The following is a 22,609-nucleotide window of genomic DNA, read 5'->3' as shown; positions in this document are numbered from 1 at the left end:
CTGGAGTGATATAGGTTTAGTCTCTAAGGGAGAAGTATTTCCTTACTCCTCAAAAAAAGTAAGCAAATTAATATTTTGAGAGACACTGGCACAGCTCAGTCATTGGTGGTGGCTGGTGATATTATTTGTATTTCAGATGGCTTGATAAAAGAAGAAATATTAGTAGGGGTATTCAGAGGACTAAGAATCTGTTTCCTTGTACAAAGTTAATTTAAAAAGTGTTAGAAAATATAGTATTAAGTACATTATATGTGTATTTGTTAGGAATAAGCTGTAGCTTTAAGTTTAATATATATATTTTCTATTTGTGCATTAAAAAGGTGAAACCTGGGATCTAGTTTCATTTTAGAATGGAGACAGCAAGTCTAAACTCTGTTTGTATACCTGCATTTTTAATGAGTTTTATGACCCTCGAAGTGGAGAACTGTGTTATCATGGCGGGGGCAGGGGCGCGGGGTGGAGGTGTGGGTAGTGGTTTAGGGAAGTTAAAACAAAGTAGAAAAAACAGTGCTTTGCCTAGCAAAGGGGTATATAGAGACAGAGGAAACCAGAAAAGTAGTTTCAGTTCAGTTGAAAGGAGTTGCCAGCAGAAGCAACATATGAAAGGAACAGATAGCAAGTCCCAAACCAAAGTTCAGTTGGTGATTATGCTCCAAGGTTGGAAGCAACTGCCAGGAGAGGCTGGACAAGAAGGAGCTGCAGGAAGCAGGTTTCCTCAAAGAACAGAAGAAAGGAGGTCCCATGAAGACCTTCTAGCCAAAGGACAAGGATGGGAATCTGGAAAAAGATCCGCTTCAGTGGAGATGAAAGTAAGGAGTGAAGACCAAGGCTCCAAGCTTAAATGGAGAAAGCTGCAGGATGCAGACTTAGAGCAAAATAGGCTTGCAAGAAGCCAGAAGATCCATGGAGACAGCCAAAGATCTGTAACTCTTTGCCATGGACATGTGAAGCAGTGGCATTCTGTTGGCATGACTGAGTATCTGAGAGAGAATGCAAGGAGGGCAAAGCTTGAATGCACGTGGTGATCCATGGGAGAGGAACATCAGAAGGAGAGTTCAAAGCCCTGGAGGGTAGGCCCTTGTGGAAGGCATCTGAGAGAAAGTATTGTTTGGGAGAAGATTCCAAAGTGAGTTCTTACAGAGTGGAGATTAGAAACCCTCATGAGACAGACAGTTCAGTGAGACTGGTTGACTCATGGTGTGACAAGCGTTTGGGGGGAGTTGGTGAGGGATCCATAGCATCTGTTTGGGGTGGCATCTGTCACTTAGTTTCAACGTGTGGTGTGCCTGAACAAAGGTCACCTATTGGTTTACATGGACTGTGTACTTACTGTGAACATTAGAGTTTAAGATAGCTTTTTAAACTTGTGTTATCCTTACGAATCTGTATATATCTGTAAAGGTATAATTGTGGGTGAAGATTATTGTAATATAGTTCCTCTTTTCTTGTTTGATAAATGTTTTATTCTTTTGTTAAAAGTTCATCAGCTGACTCCTATGACTCTGTTCAGTAGACACGCTCTAAGTTTCTAAACAAAAAAATAAAAGTTATGATCCATCAAGCCGGATTCCACCCTGGGACCTCACTTGTCCAGTAGTAACATCAGATGGAATCAGAACAGAGGTGATTAGTAAACAGAGTTGTTATTGTGGGAATTGTTCTTAGTTTACGGATGGAAGGGGTAAATTTTATATTGGATAATGATTTTTCAGGTCCAGGCAGAAACATGGTGGTGACTGTGTTGCAGCAGTTGTCAATCATGCTGAACTTGCCAAACTCCCCAGAAGTATTGTGGCCAAACTCGAGAAGCTTATCACTGATAGAGAGGCTGGTGGAAAAATGACTAGCCCAGGGCCAAGTAAAGTTATATCAGAGATTTTTAAAAATTATTTTCATGGGATGTGGGCACCACTGGCTCATCCATCATTATCGTCCATTTCTAGTTACTTTTGAGAAGGTGGTGGTAGTGGTAAGCTGCCTTATTGAACCGCATGTAATATAGGTACATCCACAGCGCTGTTAGGAAGGGAGTTCCAGGATTTTGTCTTAGCAAAAGTGAAGGACTGGCGATATATTTCCAAATCAGGATGGTGTGTGGTTTGGAGGGGAACACGCAGGTGGTGGTGTTCCCATTCATCTGCTGCCCTTGTCCTTCTAGGAGGTAGAAGTTGTGGGTTTGGAAGACGCTGTCAAAGGAACCTTAGTGAGTTGCTGCAGTGCATCTTGTAGATGGCACACACTGCTGGAATATCAAGAATGCAAAAATGTCAAAGGCCACATGAGGAACTTTCTGTACTTAAAGAGCGGTCGAAGGATAAACTGATCAGTGTACAGAGCCAACTTTCATGTACAAAAGATGGGGTAGATAATAAAAAGGAGAGCTGGTTGGAACAACTGAGCACGGTCTCATGAATGAGGTTTTGAAATGTCTACATGATAAACTTGTAGAAGCAAATTCCACAAAGATAAATCTTCAGTTAAAACTTGATGAACTTCAAGTATCGGAGGTCTCTATTATCTTGAAAAACACCTTGAACAGGAGAAAGAAGTACTGATGAATCAAAACAGTTGGTTCAATGCAAAATTTCAAAACAAAAATTTTCAGTGAAAAAGACCATGACCGCAAAGTGAACCTGAAGGGTCAAGGACACTTGATACCAAATCAAAAGTGCTCGTCAGTGTTGAGACACAGGATTAGCAGCCGGAATCCAGGCATATGGATGTTCACAGAAGACCCTTTAAAGCCCCCAAATGATTGGAAAGTTGTGGTTCGTGGATTGTGAGGAAGAGTCAGAAATGTTGGAAAGAAAAATAAAAGTTAAGAATGAGGAAGCTGTTGAAAATAATTAATTAAGGCACGTTCTGAATAGGATCAGGAAATATTGAAAGATTACAATATTTAAAGAGCAGACCAAACAGGATTATCAAGCCTCTCTGCTTGAGAATAAGAAGCATCTGAATGATATTCTGAAAATGGCTAAGGAAGATTTTGACCAAGGGAAAAATGAGCTGTTGGCACCAGGAGAGGTCATTTTGAACACGATAACTCAAAAGGAGAATTTAAAATGTTCATGTCTGAAAAGTGAACTTAGAAAGGAAGATACGCCTATAGTTAAAGAAGAGGGCAACAATTTGACCGTGGACTTAGCTGAAACATTATTTGCAGAGTTAAAGAAAGGGCATAGGAGAAAACACAGGCTCCAAGTAATGACAATTCTATTATGTTTAAATCCTGCTAATCCTACTTATCATATATATTTGCTTTTGTTTTGGTTATGTTCTTATAACTCCTTAAATACCTTTTGTGTAATTGTGAAAAATGAAAGGGTTACCTGTATAATATGTAATAAGCTATTTGTTAAAGGGGTTTATGATGATAAGCACTTTTTGTAAAGAAACTGTAGCATGAATCTTCTGGTCAGTGAGTAGGGACGGGTTCTGCTCGCCGATGCATAAAATGACGCGCAATGATGTCGGGCGTGCATCCCGACGTCACCGCGTGTCATTCCGATCTTCGGTTTGGCGGGCGCGCACTGGAATCGGCTGCGCGCACACTGCACTGCCAAAGGCCTATTAAGGCCATTTAAAAACCAATTGAAATCATTAACAGGGCTGCCCGTCCAACCTTAAGGTTGGCGGCAGGCGAAGAGCCCAGGTGGCCTTCGCATTTTTCATGAAACCTCATCCACGGGCAGGACGAGGTTTCATGAAGGCTTTATAAATTAAATAAAATTTTTATTGTAATACATAAACATGTCCCAGCTCATGTGACACAGTTACATGAGGGGACATGTCTCAGTAATTTTTTAAATTCTTTTTTTCCATTTTTCATAATGAAATTAATCTCCCTGAGGCAGGTCCGTGCCTCAGGGAGATTTCTGTACTCTTTTGCGCACATGCGCGAAAGCGCTCAGGCCCCGGCTCTCCCTCCTCCCCCTGCCCGCACAGGAAGCGCTGAGCGCTTCCGGGTGCACTTCATGCTGGGCGGTCTTAATTGGCCCGCCCATGTAAAATGGCAGCGCGCATCTGATCGTGGGCAGCAATCGGCTGCGCACCCACCCGCGCCCACTTCTGCCCAGCCCATACGACAGGGAGAAAATTCTCCCCTGTAAAGCCATTTCAAAGAAACCAAGAGGGAACCCATGTTTTTGGATTTTTGTCTGTGTGTTTTTTAGGTGTGGAGCCATTGTAAGTTAGCACCTGTGGGAGTGACCTTTGGTTAACTGGATATTGTAATATTTAGGGTATAGTATGTACCATGCTTGGATACATCAGATCTTGTCTTGGGGTAGGTGAGGAGGGAGAACCATGTTGGGAGATATTAACAGGTCACACAGTAGTGCGTGGGCAGTGAACAGCAGCCTGTGGGGAGCAGATGAAGAGGATGGTCAGCTGTCCCTTCCTGTCCCACTCTGCTTGTCTTGACTCACATTGCTACACTGTTCCATTCCCTCAACATTTTTCTTTGGATTTCTAAATCTTCCTTAATCCAAACTCCACCCCAACACCCCCACCACACTCCTATTAGTTTAAAGCCTTGACAATGGCCCTAGTTATACGATTGGCCAGGGCACTGGTCCTAGTCCAGTTTAAGTGGAGCCCATCCGAACAGAATAGCTCACTCTCCCCTGAGCACTGATGCCAGTGCCCCATGAATCAAAACCCCTCCTTTCCACAGCACTCCCTGAGTCACACATTTAATTCTCTAATCTGCTTGACCTTATGCCAATTGGCACATGGCTTAGGTAACAATCCAGAAATGATTACCTTTAATGTTCTATGTTTTAATTTGGACCCTGACTCCTCAAACTCTCTTAGCAGAACATCATTCATGGTTCTACTTATGCTGTTGGTTCCCACATGGACCACGACAACTGGATCCTCCCCCTTCCACTTAAATTCCTCTCAGCCACGAGGAGATGTCCTTAACCCTGGCACCTGGCAGGCTATATAACCTTTGGAGCTCCAGATCACGGCTGCAACCTGGAAAGTATCTATCCCTCTGGCTATACTGTCTCCCATCACATTCCTTTCACTTCCCCCATTTAAATGGAATCCTTCACCATGTTCAATCTGCTCATCCAACCTGCAGTCCTCTCCTCATCCACACAGATATCAAGCACCTCATACCTGTTTGACTAAGTCAGGGGCTGAGGCTCTTCCATCACGACCTGCTCATTTCCCATACCTGCCTGAATTGCAGTCACACCCTCCTGCCCCTGACCATTGACCAACTCTAAAGCTATGCCTACCCTAAGGGGTATGACTGGCTCCTGGAACAAAGGACGGAATTTTCCATGAGTGAGACTAAGTGCGGTGATGTGCAGTTTCGGTAGCATCCACCCTAATGTCCGGGATGGCAGGAACTTGCGCCCAATTCTGCATTTGGAGGGTCATTAATTACGCAAAGGTTTGTATCAGGCTGAATCACCTGGTGGGTCGAGAGCTGATTCAACCGGCCCTCTTCAGCTGGCAGATTCAAAGGTCCAGGCGCCATTTTTAAAGGCCAGTCCAACACACAATCTCACTTTCTCCAGCCCACCAGAGATGTCTGGCAGCTGGAAGAGGAAGGCCGAGAGCCTGAAGAAGAAGGTAGCACTCTGCTTCACGCACCAGGCCCTCCAGGCCTTGATCAGAGAGGTGCAGGTGCACAGGCACGAGCTCTATCCCAGGGATGGCCGCAGGAAGCGCAGCAGCCTCACCTCTCTGGCCTGGGAGGCTGTCATGGAGCAGGTCAGTGTGGCAGGCAACTGCACCCAAAACGCCACCAAGTGCAGGAGGAGGATGAATGATCTTATCTGCTCCGCCAGGGTAAGTCATCCTTCAACACACTCCAATATCAAACTCTCAACATGGCATCATGCACTCAAATGGTGAATCTCTTCAGGGATCTCACACAACTATTAGCGGGGGACACATATCAACACTTGTTCTCTCACCAAGACTTTTACATCATCACCCCCATCTGTCATGTTGTTCACACTCCATCCTCTGGCCCTTCTGGGGAGGGCTCACCACATACAGGGGACATGCATCTCGTCCCACCTCTGTTCCATCCCTTCTCATCACATGCCTTTCTTTCTTTATACAGGCCAAGCTGGCACACAACAGGCGTGAGAGATCACAGACTGGGGGAGGGATGGCCAACATCACTGCCCACACTGAGTTTGAGGAGGCTGCTGCCTGAGCTGGCTGAGGAGAACAGGGATTGCTCCTGGGGGAAAGGGGAGATCAGCCTCACCCACCAACCTAGTACGGATCACAGCTCCATCACCTCATCAAATCCTGACATTCACAGTGAGTCACATGCAGTCCTATCTAGGGCACTTAGAAAAAAATCAAGGCAATCAAGCAGAGTCAACATGGTTTTGTTAAAGGGAAATCATGTTTAACCAATTTATTGGAGTTCGTTGAAGGAGTTACATGTGCTGTGGATAAAGGGGAACTGGTGGATGTACTGTACTTAGATTTCCAGAAGGCACTTGATAAAGTGCCACATCAAAGGCTATTGCAGAAAATAAAAGCTCATGGTGTCGGGGTTAACATATTGGCATGGATAGAACTTTGGCCTGCTAATGGGAAGCAGAGAGTTGACATAAATGGGTCTTTTTCTGGTTGGCAGGATGTGATGAGTGGTGTGCCACAGGGATCAGTGCTGGGGCCTCAACTTTTTACAATTTATATAAATGACTTGGACAAAGGGACTAAAGGAATTGTTGCTAAATTTGTTGACGACACAAAGATAAGTAGTAAAGCTAATTGTGAAGAGGATGTAAAGAGGCTACAAAGTGACCTAGATAGGTTAAGTGAGTGGGCAAAGATCTGTCAAATGGAGTATAATGTGGGCAAATGTGAAATTGTCCATTTTGGCAGGAAGAAACTTATTCTCTAAATGGTGAGAGATTGCAGCGCTATGAGATTCAGAGGGATCTGGGTGTCCTAGTGCATGAATCACAAAAGGTTAGAATGCAGGAACAGCAGGTAATTAGGAAAGCTAATAGAATGTTATCATTTATTGTGAGGGGAATTGATTATAAAAGTAGGGAGGTTATTCTTCAGTTATACAGGGCATTGGTGAGACCAAATCTGTAGTATTATGTACAGTACTGGTCTCCTTATTTAAAGAAAGATGTAAATGCGTTAGAAGCAGTTCAGAGAAGGTTTACAAGACTAATACCAGGAATGATGGGTTGTCTTATGAGGAAAGGCTGGACAGGTTAGGCTTGTATCCACTGGAATTTAGAAGAGTAAGAGGCGACTTAATTGAAACCTTTGAGATCCTGAGGGGTCTTGACAGGGTGGATGTAGAGAGAATGTTTCCTTTTATGGGAGAATCTAGAACTAGGAGTCACTGTTTAAAAATAAGGGGTCGCTCATTTAAGACAGAGATGAGGAGAAATTTTTTCTCCCAGAGGCCCCTGAGTCTTTGGAACTCTTACTGTAAAGGCAGTGGAAGCAGAGTCTTTGAATATTTTTAAGGCAGAGGTGGATAGATTCTTGATTAACAAGGGAGTGAAAGGTTATCGGGGGTGGGCAGGAATGTGGGGTTGTGGTTACAATCAGATCAGCCATGACCGTATTGAATGGCGGAGCAGGTTCGAGGGGCCGAGTGGCCTATCCCTGCTCCTAATTCGTATTTTCGTGTTCATGCTCATTAACTGAAACTCTACTTTCTATTTTTTAGGCACCTGCAGATTGAGGCCCCCAAACTAGTCCAGCACCAGTGCAAGCCCCCAGACCTCACCCGAAGAGGAAGCTCCGGGAGACCCGTCACAATGCTCACACGCACTCTCCATCAGCTTAGAGACACACATGTCAGTGAGGCACAGATGTAGATTAGCCTCGCGCTCACTTTCTGGGGAACACCTCACTGACACGTCCCTGCAGCAGTGGGAGGCAGGGACCGCCCAGGTCTCCAGCGCTCGGAGGGCTGCTTGAGAGACCAGGCACCCACTCAGTCCGAGTCAGATGATGAGCCTCTGGAAGGTGCTGCCAAATCAAAGCTGGAGATGCAACGACAGGCGGTGGAACATCAGGCAGAGACTCAATCATCACTCAGCAGACTAGAGCGAACGATGAAGGAGTCTGTCTGATGTCATGGCTCCAACCTGCAAGCACCTTGCGCAGCTCATCAGGATTGATATTCTAGCAGCATTTGTGTCTCCTCAGAGGTAGTGGCCAAAGGAAAGACATGCACAGGAGCAGGAGATCCATAGGCATGTCCACATCTCAGTCGCAGCAGGGTTGGCATCATTAAGTGGTGGTGAAGGCTTCAAGTCTTCTCTTGTTCCTAAGAGAACTCTCAGTTCCCGGAATGAACTCGCTCACAGGGCCCCATGGACCAAAGCAAAGATCATGGCCTTGCGATTCATGAGGTCAGAGCACACAAGTGTGAATGTGGGACTTGTTCTTGCTGCAAGTGGGTGGACATCCCCTGAGATGAAAGTAAATAGCATTGAGGGCTAGGGGAGATGTGGCCATATTCCCGCATTTAACTTTACTCTCCCTGGAACCTGTCAGTAATTAACGCATCACGGGCACGTCTCCCATGTCTCTCTTCCTCCATGGAGTGATCGCGCTCATACTGACCCTCAGCAGCCTCCTGAGTTCCTGGGCCTCTGGATCTTCATCCTCCAATGAGCTCTCATCCTCGTTCAGTTCATCCTCTGGCAGGGGTTCACCTCTGCATTGCCTCATTGTGAAGGGAGCAACATACTGCGATGATGTGGGAAACCCTGTCGGGAGTGTATTGGAGTGAGCCACCTGTGCGGTCCAAGTATTTGAAGCGCATCTTCAGAAGCCCAATGGCCTGCTCTATAAGGGAGCGCGTGGAGCTGTGAACAGCGTTGTACCTCTCCTCGGAAGGATTCTGAGGGCGAAGCACCAGTGTCAATAGCCAGAGTTTCATTAGGTGTCCCTTATCCCTAAGTAGCCATCCCTGCAGGTGTAATGGCCCCTCGAAAATCTCAGGCACCTGGGAGTGACTCAGGATGTAGGAGTCATGGCAATTCCCAGTATGCGCTTCCGGTGATCACACAGCAGTTGTACATTGATGGAATGATAGCCCTTGTGGTTTATTAACATTAGGGGCTGCTGCCATGGAGCCTGTATAGCCACATGGGTGCAGCCTATTGCAGCCTGCACTCTTGGGAAGCCTGAGATGGCAGCGAAGCCGGTGAATCTCGCAGCCTGGCTATCTTCATCTAGGGCAAACCTGACATAATGATGGGCCTTCCTGTAAAGGGCATCCGTGACCTCCTTTATGCATCAATGTTTTGCGGACAGAGAGATGATTTTTTCTAAGAAGACCTTGAGAACCTCACGAGTTTTCTCGTAAATGAGGCTGGAGATGCATCTAATGCCTCCACATCGAGCAAGGCGGTGAATGGTGGGTTTAGTGATTCCCTGGATATTATCTCAGAGAACTTTCCAGTGCCGTTTAGCACCACCTTTACCGAGACCTTTAACGGCTTTGCCTCTACCGGAAATCACACCTGGAGACAGAGTCTTGTAATATGCTGCACAGGTCCCTTGTTGATCCTTGGAAAGACCCAGAGGCAAAGAAATTTAGCGCTGTGGTCACCTTCAAAGCCACTGGCAGGCGCTACCCTCCAATTCCACGTGGTGTCAGGTCTTCACGAAGAATGTGGCATATGTGATGTACCAGATCTCGGGACAATCATAGACATGCATGGCATTGCCTCTCACTCATTTGTGAATAGGAGACTCTTCTACAATAAACCCTAGGTCTGGCGAGTCGTCCTGGTTATCTGGGTCACTCCTCCTGACCCTCCTGTTCATGCTCTCACTCTGCTTGACCACGTCCCTCCTGCTGGAGCTACGTGCGGAGTCACCTCTCCCTCCTTCACCTCCTCCATTGCGTTAGGACCTTGACAAAGGCAGCATTGAGATCTGGATCCATGTGTGCTTTTGCCTTCTCTCTGAAAAGAAACATTGAAGACATTAAAGATTCACGGGGCAAGAAAGTGAAGCTCAGAAGGTGACATGTTTGGGAACTGTAAGGGTCAATAGTTTTTCCTGCCCTACTTGTATGGTGACTGATGTCGCCTTGTCAATGAGACACTAGCACACACATCGAGATGACCAAGATGGCATCACAGATATGTAACATCTTGAGCCCTGAGTGGGATGCTAAAGTTTCAGTGACCCAACCTAGTTCTGTGCTCCAATCTCTGATGTGGCATATTAATAAATCAGTTGCTCATGGTCAATGAGTGGATGTCCTTTGGCCCATTAGGAGTGTCAATTCATGTGAACACGTGACAGGCCTTCATTGATGGAATGCCATATATGATACAGCTGCGTCTCCTTCACTATCGCCTTCATTCCCAAATTCTAATTTCCTGTGTGTTACTCGTGAGATGCAGCGACTGTTGTGTGAAGCCACTGAGTCCTGAGTAGCCCAATGAAGCCATTGGCTTTCAGTGGCTTTCATCACAAGGAGGTCTTCCTGCTTCTTTCTAAACAGACTTCTGCTCAGTCCTGCAGCAACAAGACGTTAGAGGGTGACACCAGAAAGGCCCCCCTTGTGTTCATCCTTCCCCCTCGCTGCCATTCCACAGCCTTCCTTCCTTGTTGCCCCCCCTCGTGTTCACCCTACCTCCTCACTGCCATTCCACAGCCTCCTTTCCTGTTGCCCCCCTCGTGTTCGCCCATTCCCCTCACTGCCTTTCCACAGCTTTTCCTCCCCATTGCCCCCGTCGTGTTTACCAACCCCACCCCCAGTTGAAATGCTAGCTCCTGAAAGTGGAGGCCTGCATGAGATCCACAGCATAGTGGTGTTCCTCGGGACAATGTAGGTAAAGAGCAGGAGCAGACCAACCCTACAGCCCCAGCTGTGTGGCGTACATTGCAACAAGACCAGCACAGCGCTATGGCAGGCAGACTGTGTATGTTCCACTCACCTCGAAGTTACCAGCGAACTGAGGTCCGACTTGTGCACGCCACCCCTTTTCAAATGGACTTGAGACCGACGTAATTTCCTGGCGGCGTGATTGGAAGGCCTGTTTTAATGAGCATTCATGAGATGTTAGTGGCATTCACGCCACTAGTCGGTGGGGTAACCGATCTGCCACAAACCCACCATTGGGAGAATTGCAACCTGTTTTTACGATGGTGGATTTGTGACTTTTTGCATGCCGCTGGATTTTCCGCTCCCGCCCACCAGGAAACCTGCTTTGGGCGGGATGGGAAAATTCTGCCCGAAGAGTCCAGGTAACTCTCCCCATCCCTGATGCCCCATGATGTCTGCAACTTAGACTGCAGCTCAGCAACTCTGAGCGAAGTTGCACAAGCTGCTGGCACTTACTGAAGATATGGTTGTCCAGGGTTGCAGTGCATTCCACAGATTCCCACATGTTGCAGTTATGGCACATCACAATCCCTGCCATGTCTGACTAACCTTATTTATTTAATCAATTAGTCATTCATTTACATTGCTAAAGTAATAGAAAGTTACAGAATTAACATTTCGAGTCCAATTTTTCGGAACTGAAGAAGAGTTCTGATGAAGAGTCATATTGGACATGAAATGTTAACTCTATTTCTCTCTCCGCAGATGCTGCCAGACATGCTGAGTTTTTCCGGCACTTTCTGTTTTTATTTCAGATTTCCAGCATCTGCTGTATTTTGCTTTGATTATTATAATAGAAAGTTACACTCTCAAAACTTGGAGAAAAAGGAAAAAGACTCACCAGCTACTGGAGGCTGAAAAAAGGTAGAAAAATATATTATATATATATTATATAATTATAATTATAATATATATAATATATAATAATAATTATTATATAATAATTATATAATAAATTATATAATAATATATAATATATATAATTATTTGGACAGCCAAGGGCTGATTAAGGATAGTCAGCATGGCTTTGTGCGTGGTAGGTCGTGTTTAACGAACCTTGTAGAGTTTTTCGAGGATGTTACCAAGAAAGTAGATGAAGGAAAGGCTGTGGATGTTGTCTACGTGGACTTTAGTAAGGCCTTTGACAAGGTCCCACATGGGAGGTTAGTTCAGAAGGTTCGGACACTTGGTATCCATGGAGAGGTTGTAAACTGGATCCGAAATTGGCTGTGTGGGAGAAGACAGAGAGTGGTAGTGGATGATTGCTTCTCAGACTGGAGGTCTGTGACTAGTGGTGTGCCTCAGGGATCTGTACTGGGACCATTGTTGTTTGTTGTCTATATCAATGATTTGGATGATAATGTGGTGAATTGGATCAGCAAGTTTGCTGATGACACTAAGATTGGAGGCATTGTGGACAGCGAGGCTTTCAAAGCTTGCAGAGAGATCTGGACTAACTGGAAAAATGGGCCAGAAAATGGCAGATGGAATTTAATGCGGAAAAGTGTGAGATGTTACATTTTGGAAGGTCAAACCAAGGTAGGACATACACAGTAAATGGTAGGGCACTGAGGAGTGCGGAGGAACAAAGGGATCTGGGAGTTCAGATACATAATTCCCTGAAAGTGGCGTCACAGGTAGACAAGGTTGTAAAGAAAGCTTTTGGCATACTGGCCTTCATAAATCAAAGTATTGAGTATAGGAGTTGGGATGTTATGGTGAGGCTGTATAAGACATTGATGAGGCCAACTTTGGAGTATTGTGTGCAGTTCTGGTCGCCTAACTACCGGAAGGATATCAGTAAGATTGAGAGAGTGCAGAGAAGATTTACTAGGATGTTGCCGGGTCTTAAGGAGTTGAGTTACAGGGAAAGATTAAACAGGCTAGGACTTTATTCCTTGGAGCGTAGAAGAATGAGGGGAGATTTGATAGAAGTTTACAAAATTGTGAGGGGTATAGACAGAGTAAATGCGAGTAGGCTCTTTCCACTTAGATTAGGAGAAATAAACACGAGAGGACATGGCTTTAGGGTGAAAGGGGAAAGGTTTAGGGGGAACATTAGGGGGAACTTCTTCACTCAGAGAGTGGTGAGAGTGTGGAACGAGCTACCATCTGACGTGGTAAATGTGGGCTCATTCTTAAGTTTTAAGAATAAATTAGATAGATCATGGATGGGAGAGGTCTGGAGGGTTATGGGCTAGGTGCAGGTCAATGGGAATAACTAGCGGAATAATATTTCGGCACAGATTAGAATGGCCGAATGGCCTGTTTTCTGTGCTGTAGTGTTCTATGGTTCTATGGTAAAAAGGAGCACCTCTTTCCCCCTCTGCACCAAATTCCCACGTGAACCAAATTCTCGATTTCATACTCAGTCTACATCTCACTCAAGTGTAGGCTTCTCTCTGTGCGTCCCCTTACTCCCCACCAACTTACAGAATGAAGTGAAGGAGAACTACAAGAAGGAAAAGCTTCAACCAGACACCACTGCAAGCTCCATAACAATAAATACAAAATAACTTTAAAGTTGACTTACTTCAGCTCTTAACTGACATGCAACTCCACTTTAGATATAAGAAGGTAAGAATGGTCAGTGCGGTGTTAATATGATGTTGCAATGAATTGAAGCACTGAAGTGCTTTGCTAATTGATAAGTGGGCAAAGGTTCACATTTGTAATTCCTGTGCAGTAAAACCCTTGGCTGTATCTATGCATGGTGTTAAACCAGAGTGCTTCCTCACAGGAAACAAAAGCGAGGAAGGTACCTCAACCACTCACATGCCTTCAAGTCTACAGAGTAATATTTATATCAGTAGGGGAGCAAGTCTCTAGACTATTTTTTTGGCCAAGGAAGAACTGTGGCACAAGAAGTAAGGAAGTGAAAGAGGAGAAAATACTTGACCATACAAAGGGAAGGTAGGGTTAAGAAAAGCACATTTAGCTAAGTTAGTTGACATTTAGTGGTAGGGGGTCTGTTACTCTCATTCTGTCTCCCTGACAGGACTATAATTTTCCTTTCCCTGGAGACTTTTCTCTTCTGCCTTTCAGCTTCAAGACAATAACTTGTGTCTAGTTCAAAAGAAGGAAAATGAGACTTCTATTTATAATACTTCATCAAACCTGTTTGGATGTCTCAAAACACTTTGACATGCAATGAATCACTTTGAAATGCAAAGAATTGGTATGTTGGCAGATGTGGTAGTCATTTTACATACACAGGAGGCCACAAACAGCAACAAGATAAATGATCAGTAAATGTGTTTTGTGGTTAAGGGATAAATATTGGCCCGATGGCAAGAAACTCCATGTTCTTCAAATTGTGCCATGGGACCTTTAATGGTCACTCCAACCATCAAAGCAGGCAGATGGCACTTGAGTTTCTTCAGATATTTCTCTTGTACTCAGCACCTAAGATCAGGCCCACATGGGATCCATTGTTTCCCAGAAACTACAATCTTTTATGTGGTATTGCAGAATTGCTCCGATGTTAAACACAGACCCTTGTTACTGTATCTATCTCTGGAATTCGAATGCATCCTTTTGTGTTTTTCAAGCCTTTGGATCGTAGTGTTCAATTGTTCAGTGTTTGCTTGTGTGTGACTGTTAACTGTTCTCTGTGCTGTGTGCTCAGGTGCCTGTAGGTGTAGTTATAGCGAAAGATGCAAACGTTTTAGAAGCATTGTAAATAAAACTCCAGCTCACACATAGAAACCTGGTGTGTGTCATCTCTGCATATCTCTGAGGCATAAAACACAACATGGGTAACAGAAGAAGCACTAACAAGTGTGCCTTAAGCTATAAAGTACAAATCATGTTTATTGAAAAACAGCTGGAGAGTTGCAGAAATTCAATAAAACAGCTTTGAGAACTGTTACTTACACTTCTTTGGATATAAAAAATATTAAAACTTCAACATTTTGCTAACTCTCTTAGTAGTTTTAAACCTGGTCCAGGTTTAACCTGTAACGAAGTTTTACGTCAGTTTTATCCACAAACACAGAGGCCCTGATTTTAAAGGAGGGATGGGTGGGTACATTGTGCACGATGGTCCACAGATCTGGGTCAGTTGTGCCTGGCTAGATGCTTCACCTGGCTGGTGGCCTGAAGCAGGAGATTACGGCAGGGGGCCCCAGCCAAGTACCAGGTTATTAGTCGAGTAGCATAACCACTACAATACCATTCTCAGCAGTTATGTAGTGGTAAGATGGGGGTGGAAGCGGGGTGGGGCTCAGGGAGTGAGGGTCCAAGGGCATCTCGTGTGACTTCAGCACTCTGCAGTCTACCGTGGAGAGTGTGGCCACCTCTAACGGTCTTGCAGCCTGGCCCACACAAAGGGAGCCAGTGTCACCAAGCTTTGTAGCTGCAGCTAAAACTCCAACAGTTGTCACGCAGACTCTGGACTCCATTTTGAAGAGACAAAGCTCACCTTATTGTTGGACTGAATAGATAGGGGCTTTCAAGGTGCCTCCCATTGTCTATAGCCTGCGTTCCTGCAGATCAGTGGAAAGTGTGAACCTCAGCCTCTCAGGAGTGACAGTGGCACAATGACAGCAGTGTGCATTAGCCTCTCTCAGGAAGTCAACACATCTGCACATTCCTCTGCCTGGTTTGGTGGTGGAGGAAGAAACCCTCAATTCATTCATAAGGCACCTGGATCTGCACCTAAACTGCTGCAACCTGCAAAGCTACGGACCAGGTGCTGGAAGGTGGGATTAAAATGGGCAGCTAGTCTTTTTACTTTTTATTTTTGGCCAGCGCAGACATGATGGGCTGAATGGCCTCTTTCTGAGCTGCAGCTTTTATATGATTCTATGGTTCTATTTGCTCTCCCCTCAACCAATACTTGTATTGGTTCCACCAAGTCAACTGGGCCAGACTTTGCTAACAGCAGCTGAGGTGAAGTCATTTGCAGCCAGGCCCACACAGGCTTGAGCACCAAGAAGCCATCGGCCATAAGCATTGCAAGGGTTCCAACATGAGCAGCAGCTGCCTTCCATCTCTCTGCTTAGGCTACTAGCAAAGCATTTCATAAAGTACAAGCACTAGAGGTAGGAAACCTTCTTGTCAGAAAGACATCACAGCTTGATGCTTAGATGAAAAATAAAATGCATTATTTTGTTGGGAATTAAATTCATCATCTATATCACATTTGGTAATTTGGAGCAGCTTCTCATCCTGCGTAGTCAGTATGTCATTACTGTAGTAGTTGGTTTAATGGTTTCATTGATCTTTAATGCAGGCTTAAGGGATCGATGGTGGAGGTATCAAGGAGTGTTGGTGCAGAGGGACTTTGTATAAGTTTACTGGGAAGGGGAATAAGTAAGTGACTGGAATTGCCAAGCAATTAACTCATCACTACATCTCTCACGGCAGGGCGATGAAGTGGTGCTCCTTCTGCTTCCTTGCTTTTTACTCTGGTCAGCGGACATCTATTGATGATCTGCTTCCTCCAAATACATGCCTCTCTGAATGGCAAGGGATTTTCCATTCAGTCACCTGAATGTCTGCTTTGGTAGCCTTATGATGAGCCACATCATGTGTCAGTGGTGACTCAGTGGTAACATGCTTACCTCTGTGTCACGTCCTACTCCAGAGACTCGAGCACGTAATCTAGGCTGACACTTCTATGCGATACTGAATGATTGCGGCACAGTTAGAGGTGGCATCTTTCAGATGAGACATTAAACCAGAGCCCCATCTCTTCTGCCGAGTGGAGGTAAAAGACTCAGTGATACACTTTGAAGAGCAAGGGTGTTCTCTCAGTGCCTTGTTCAATATTTATCCATCAGCCAACAGATTATCTTTTGACTGTAAATTGGTTTTCATCTTTCCTACGTGATAGCTGGGACTACACTTTAGAATCACTTCATTGGTTATAAATTGCTATGGAATGCCCTGAGATTGTAAAAAACAAATGGGGCGGAATTTTACCCCAGTGGATTTTACAGTCCTGCAGTCCTACAGTCAATGGAATTTTGAACGGCTTGCCACATTTTACGGCCCTGCCCCTGCCACAACGGGGCCGTAAAATTCCACCCATGATTTAATTGCAAATCTTTCTTTCTTTACTTTGCTCAATATCATTCTGGTAATTACATGGAACTGCTTATACCTGTGTGGCTTCCGTGATTCTAAGACACTAATCTCGCTGGGAATCTCACTGGCGGATTGGGCATTGGGAGGACCTTTGTGTTTTCAAGTTAGAATAGCACCAGGCCCCCAGTTGTATCCTGGCAGACCCATTTTCATGTTTCCATGAGGCCCCTGATGTTTCTGTTGGACATCTCGACTGATTCAGAAAATTCTGGCTAAAATGGTGAAAGGTGAGAATGTATCCAGAACAGAGCAGTAAGTAACATACAGCAATTTTAACCACCTGTCCTGTTATTCTGGACAGGCAGGGTTAAAAACGCCCTGATTGAACCTTCCAGGTTTATGCCTCAGAGCAAGTTGGTACAGCAGGACTATATAGTTAAATGTTGACAGTTCTTGAAAGTTGTGTTTCTGTTGCACATTTTGATTTCTTTTGTCATAAAAATGCAGCTTAGGCTGAGGACAGTATTACCACTGTGAGGGTGAACCAGCAAACATTGTCTGCAAATCTGAAACAATTAGGTAGGGGTATTGAAGTTATTATACGGAGCCTACTCAAGAATATGTTTTTATCATGGGGCTGAGGAATGCCCTTAACATAGGCGATACGATCCAAAAATGTTCTGTGGATGCTAAAAATTGTTTGAATCTTACCATATATAGTGTGCTAATGTAAAAATGCACACATTGTATTATAATTCTTGTTTTTTACTAGTGGAATTATCACTCTGTTCCATGAAAGTAAAAATACTATCCTTTGAAAGCAACGATGGAGTGAAAGCTCCAAGCAGTTATGTGCAGAAAGTTCCATCAGATGGCACTGTAGTACATAGGAACACAGGAATATAGGAACATAGGAGCAGGAGTAGGCCATTCAGCCCCTCGAGCCTGCTTCGCCATTCAACCATCTTCCTGTATTATCCCATATCCCTTGATGTCATCAATATCTAGAAACCTATCGATCTCTGTCTTGAACATACTCAATGACTGAACTTCCACAGCCCTCTGGGGTAGAGAATTCCAAAGATTCACCGCCCTCTGAGTGAAGAAATTCCTCCTCATCTCGCTCCTAAATGGTTTGTTCCTTATTCTGAGACTGTGTCCGCTGGGTTCTAGACCCCCCCACCTAGGGGAAACATACCTCCCACAGCTTCCCTGTCTAGCCCTTAAAACTTTGTAAGTTTCAATGAAATCACCTCTGATTCTTCTAATCTCCAGAGAATACAGGCCGTCTGCTCAATCTCTCCACATAGGACGATCCGGCCATCCCAGGGATTAGTCTGGTGAACCTTGGTTGCACTCCCTTTACGGCAAATATATCCTTCCTTAGGTAAAGGGACCAAAACTGTACACAATACTCCAGGTGCAGATTAACCAATGTTCTAAACAATTGAAGCAAGACATCTTTACTCCTGTACTCAAATCCTCCTGCGATAAAGGCCAACATACCATTTGCCCTCCTAATTGCTTCCTGCACCTTGCATGTTAGCTTTTAGTGACTTATGAACAAGGACACTCAGGTCTTTGGACATCAACACTTTCCAATCTTTCACCATTTAAGAAGTACTCTGCACCTCACTTCTTCCTACCAAAGTGGATAACCTCACATTTATCCACATTATATTCCATCTGCCATATTCTTTCCCATTCACTAAGCCTGTCCAAATCCCCATGAAACCTCTTTGCATCCTCTTCACAGCTTACATTCCCACCTAGTTTTGTGTCATCAGCACACTTGGAAATATTACACTTAGTCCCCAAATCCAAATCATTGATAATAATTGTGAACAACTGGGGCTGAAGCACTGATCCTTGTGGTACCCCACTAGTCACAGCCTGCCAACCTGAGAATGACCTGTTTATTCATATTCTCATAACCAATCCTCAATCCATGCCAGAATATTACCCCAATTCCATGAGCTCTAATTTTGTTTACTAACCTCCTGTGTGGGACATTATCGAAAGCCTTCTGAAAATCCAAATACACCACATATCCACTGGCTCCCCCTTATCTATTCTGCTAGTTACATCCTCAAAAAACTCCCAACAGGTTTGTCAAACATGATTTCCCTTTCATAAATCCATGTTGACTCTGCCCAATTATATCATTATTTTCTAAATGTCCAGTTATCACATCCTTTATAATCGATTCTAGCATTTTCCCTAGTACTGACATCAGGCTATCAGGTCTGTCGTTCCCTGTTTTCTTTCTCCCACCTTTCTTAAACATTGGGGTTACGTTTGCTACCTTACGATCTGCAGGCACTGTTCCAGTGGCTATCAATGCATCACCATCTCTATAGCTACCTCTTTCAACACTCTGGGATGTAGATCATCGGGTCCTGGGCATTTATTAACGTTCAGCCCCATTAATTTCTTCAATATTACTTTTTAACTAATTCTAATTCCTTTCAGTTCCTCATTCTCACAAGTCCCTTGGTTCGCCACTATTTCTGTGGGATTTCTTGTATCTTCCTCCATGGAGGCAGACACAAAATCCGGGGTTGAGTAAAACATCCTTTGACTTTTGGCGGGAAAATCCTGGCCAAAGGAATTGTTTAGCTTCTCTGCCATTTCCCTATGCTCCAATATAAATTCTCCTGTCTCTGCCTGTAATGGGCCCACATTTGTCCTTGCTAATCTTTTCCTTTTTACATACCTATAGAAGCTTTTACAGTCTGTTTTTATGGCCAGGATTTTCCCCCCGTTGGGGGTGAAGTTGAAGAGCGGGCGCGCACAGGCGGGCCTCCGATCAGTGCCCCCGATCAGGGACGCGCTGCCATTTTACGTGGGCGGGCCAATTAAGGCCCACCCAGCGTGACATTCACAAGGAAGTGCAATGCGCTCCCTGTGCAAACGGGGGGGGGGGTGGTAAAATCCCTAAACCGAGAGTGCGCTCTTTTGCGCATGCGCACAAAAGAGCGCACTCATCTCCCTGAGGCTAAGTGCTACCTCAGGGAGATCGGCTCTACTGTAAAAAATATTAGAAATAGAAAAAGAAAATCCCCGACATGTGACACTGTCACATGAGTTGGGGCATGTCCATAACTTTTAAAAACACTTTAATTACATTTTTAAAAGCCTACATGAAACCTCATCCCGCCCATGGATGAGGTTTCATGCTTTTTCTAATGCCCGCCAGGGCTCCTGGCCTGCCCGCCAACCTTAAGGTTGGACGGGCAAGTGTCTTAATTATTTAAATGACTCTGTCAATGGCCTCAATTGGCCATTGACAGGTCAGCAGGCGCACAGCTGATTTTGCTGCGCCTCCGCCTACCTGAAAATTTAAATGGGGCAGGATGACATCGGGAGTTCTGCCCGACATCATTGCGCGTCATTTTACGTGTCATCGAGCAGGCCCTGCCCCCCTGCTCGCCGACGGGAAAATCCTGGCCCATATTTCTTGCTAGTTTACTTTCACATTCTGTTCTTCCTTTCTTTATCAGTTTCTTGGTCTGCCTTTGCTGAATTCTAAAATGCTCCCAATCCTCAGGCATGCTACTTTCTTTTGGCAACTTTATAAGCCTCTTCCTTTGATCTAATACAATCTTTAACTTCCTTTATTAACCACGGTGATTCACTTTTCCTGTTGGTTTTTTGTGCCTTAAAGGGGTGTACATTTGTTGTAGACCAGGGTTCTTTAAATATTAGCCAGTACCTTGGCATAATCACATTTGCTCAAATTGCCATCTCACCATCAGAATCTGTTTAAAATCCAACTGGTTAAAAATAATTAGGAACACATTTGCCCTCATTTTCCCCTCCCATTTCCTTTTTAAAAGAAATATTCTATTTTTGTTTCAATCTTGAGCTCTGCTTTGGAGGAGTTAACTGAATCCATTGAGTATGATGACCACTTTTCGCATAATTCAAAACCAATGTGGACATTGAAAATATGATGTGAAAATGTGTGAGGCAGGCAGTTTATGCTTCTGCGTAATAAGAGCTGTTTTGTTAATGAGAAATACATCCTCAATTCACGCACACTTGATTGGACCATGTTGCAAATGCACAGATACTGTTTTTAACGTCCAATGTTGGAAACAAGACTTTCTATTCTGTCCGCTGTCCACAAACTCCTGACTGTATTGCCTGGAGTGAATCTGAACAGGTACATACCCTACCCAGTAATCTGAAGGAACTGAATTAACCCGCACACAGCTGAACTTAAATCAGTTTTGTGCTAGGGTGCTGTCAGCTGATATTAATTCAGTTCCCTGTGGGAACTGGTAAGTCCTTCAGGCTAGTATCTAACTGATGTCAGCTTGACTGATTACTTTTCCCCCATCCCCAAAGCTGCTGATTTATCCTGTGAGGCAGTTCCACAGGCTCCAAGCATTCTCTATTTACTTCATTCAAAAGGCCATCCTTATTGTGCGAACCTATACATTGAGTGTCAGCAAGCTATTTAACTGTGTGGGAAGCTTCAACCAATATCGGAAACAGTGTCCAGTAGAGGTCACTTGAGTGATGAGGAGCTGGCTGATGTTTTGTTACCCAGCTAAGGATTACTGAGGGCATCTAATTTCTTACAGATCAAATATTGAACCAGAAACCTTGTCTTTATGGATCAGTTGCATACTTACTCTACCAAAGTAGCCTTTGGGAGATCTAGTATATACTGTTTAAACAATATCTTTTAAGAAAATAACAGTATTTTAAAAAATCAAAATTATTCAAATAATTTCTTGTCATATTTTTGATTTTGAAAGCGTTGCTGATGATAAAACTCTCTCTTTGATTTACAATTAGATTAATTCATATTGAAATGCTATGTTCTGGATATGTGTTCAATCCATCAATTTTCTATTTCCTTTAAAATATTCTAGGTGATGGTAGTTGGCAGAGTGTGTGCAGAGAGGACAGAAGTGTACCACAATCTAAAGCATTTCAAATACAGCCTGTATCAGCAGTGCTGTTCTTTTGCACAGAGTGATGATAACCAGGATGAAAATGTGAAAGACACTGTCAATAGGATCTACAAGCGCCTGGAAGAACAAGCCTGGATTGAAGAGGTAAGCCTTTCCTTGAAATGTGGCATGTTGTTAATTTGTTCCACAGGGAAATTAAAAATTCAATCTGAGTAAGTAAAACAGTAAGTGAATTAATAAGAGTAATAAGATAGTAAGTCCAGAGGCATTAATTAGGTAGGCAAGTAGATGATTGGTTGGTGAGTTTTAAGATTTTTTTTCTTTAAACTGGGGCAGTATAAATTAGTACCAGGTTGATATGCGTGCTGAATTAAATTTATATCTTAAACAATTTAATACAGCTATAAATTATTATTGAATGGTATTTCTAAACTTGACACCCTAATTAGTTAAACAAAATACAATAAAGATGGCAGGGCAGGTGATGTATTAAAGCTGTCGTGTGTGACCAGCGTGATTCACAGTGTGATTCACAGCGACCACATCTGCATTAAGCAATGCAGCACGAGGAACTTTGGCTCAGAGTTGATGAGCTGGAGTCTGAGCTTCAGACACGGCGATGCATCAGGGAGGAAGAAATTTACCTATACACTTTGTTCCAGGGGGTTGTTACATCCCTTAGGTTAGGCACATCAGATTTAGTCCATGGTCAGGACCAGGAGGGTGTGAGTATGTGAGGTTCTTCAGCCTGTGTGGATTAGGGCATGGACTGCAG

General features: G+C 44.2%; 1 protein-coding gene across 1 annotated transcript in view; it reads left to right on the top strand.

Moving 5' to 3' along the window:
* Positions 1–22,609, top strand: part of ccdc82 (coiled-coil domain containing 82) — a 105,774-nt gene that overhangs the window by 58,028 nt on the left and 25,137 nt on the right. Inside the window, exon 7 of the mRNA XM_078545812.1 lies at positions 21,793–21,978. Within this exon, the coding sequence (XP_078401938.1) occupies positions 21,793–21,978 (186 nt within the window). The remainder of the gene's footprint in view (positions 1–21,792; positions 21,979–22,609) is intronic.

This window comes from Cetorhinus maximus, chromosome 7 (genome assembly GCF_964194155.1).
Source record: "Cetorhinus maximus chromosome 7, sCetMax3.hap1.1, whole genome shotgun sequence".
In the NCBI taxonomy this organism is placed as follows: domain Eukaryota; kingdom Metazoa; phylum Chordata; class Chondrichthyes; order Lamniformes; family Cetorhinidae; genus Cetorhinus; species Cetorhinus maximus.
The sequence above is the reverse complement of the archived record's forward strand: the minus strand, read 5'-3'. Positions and strand labels throughout refer to the sequence as shown.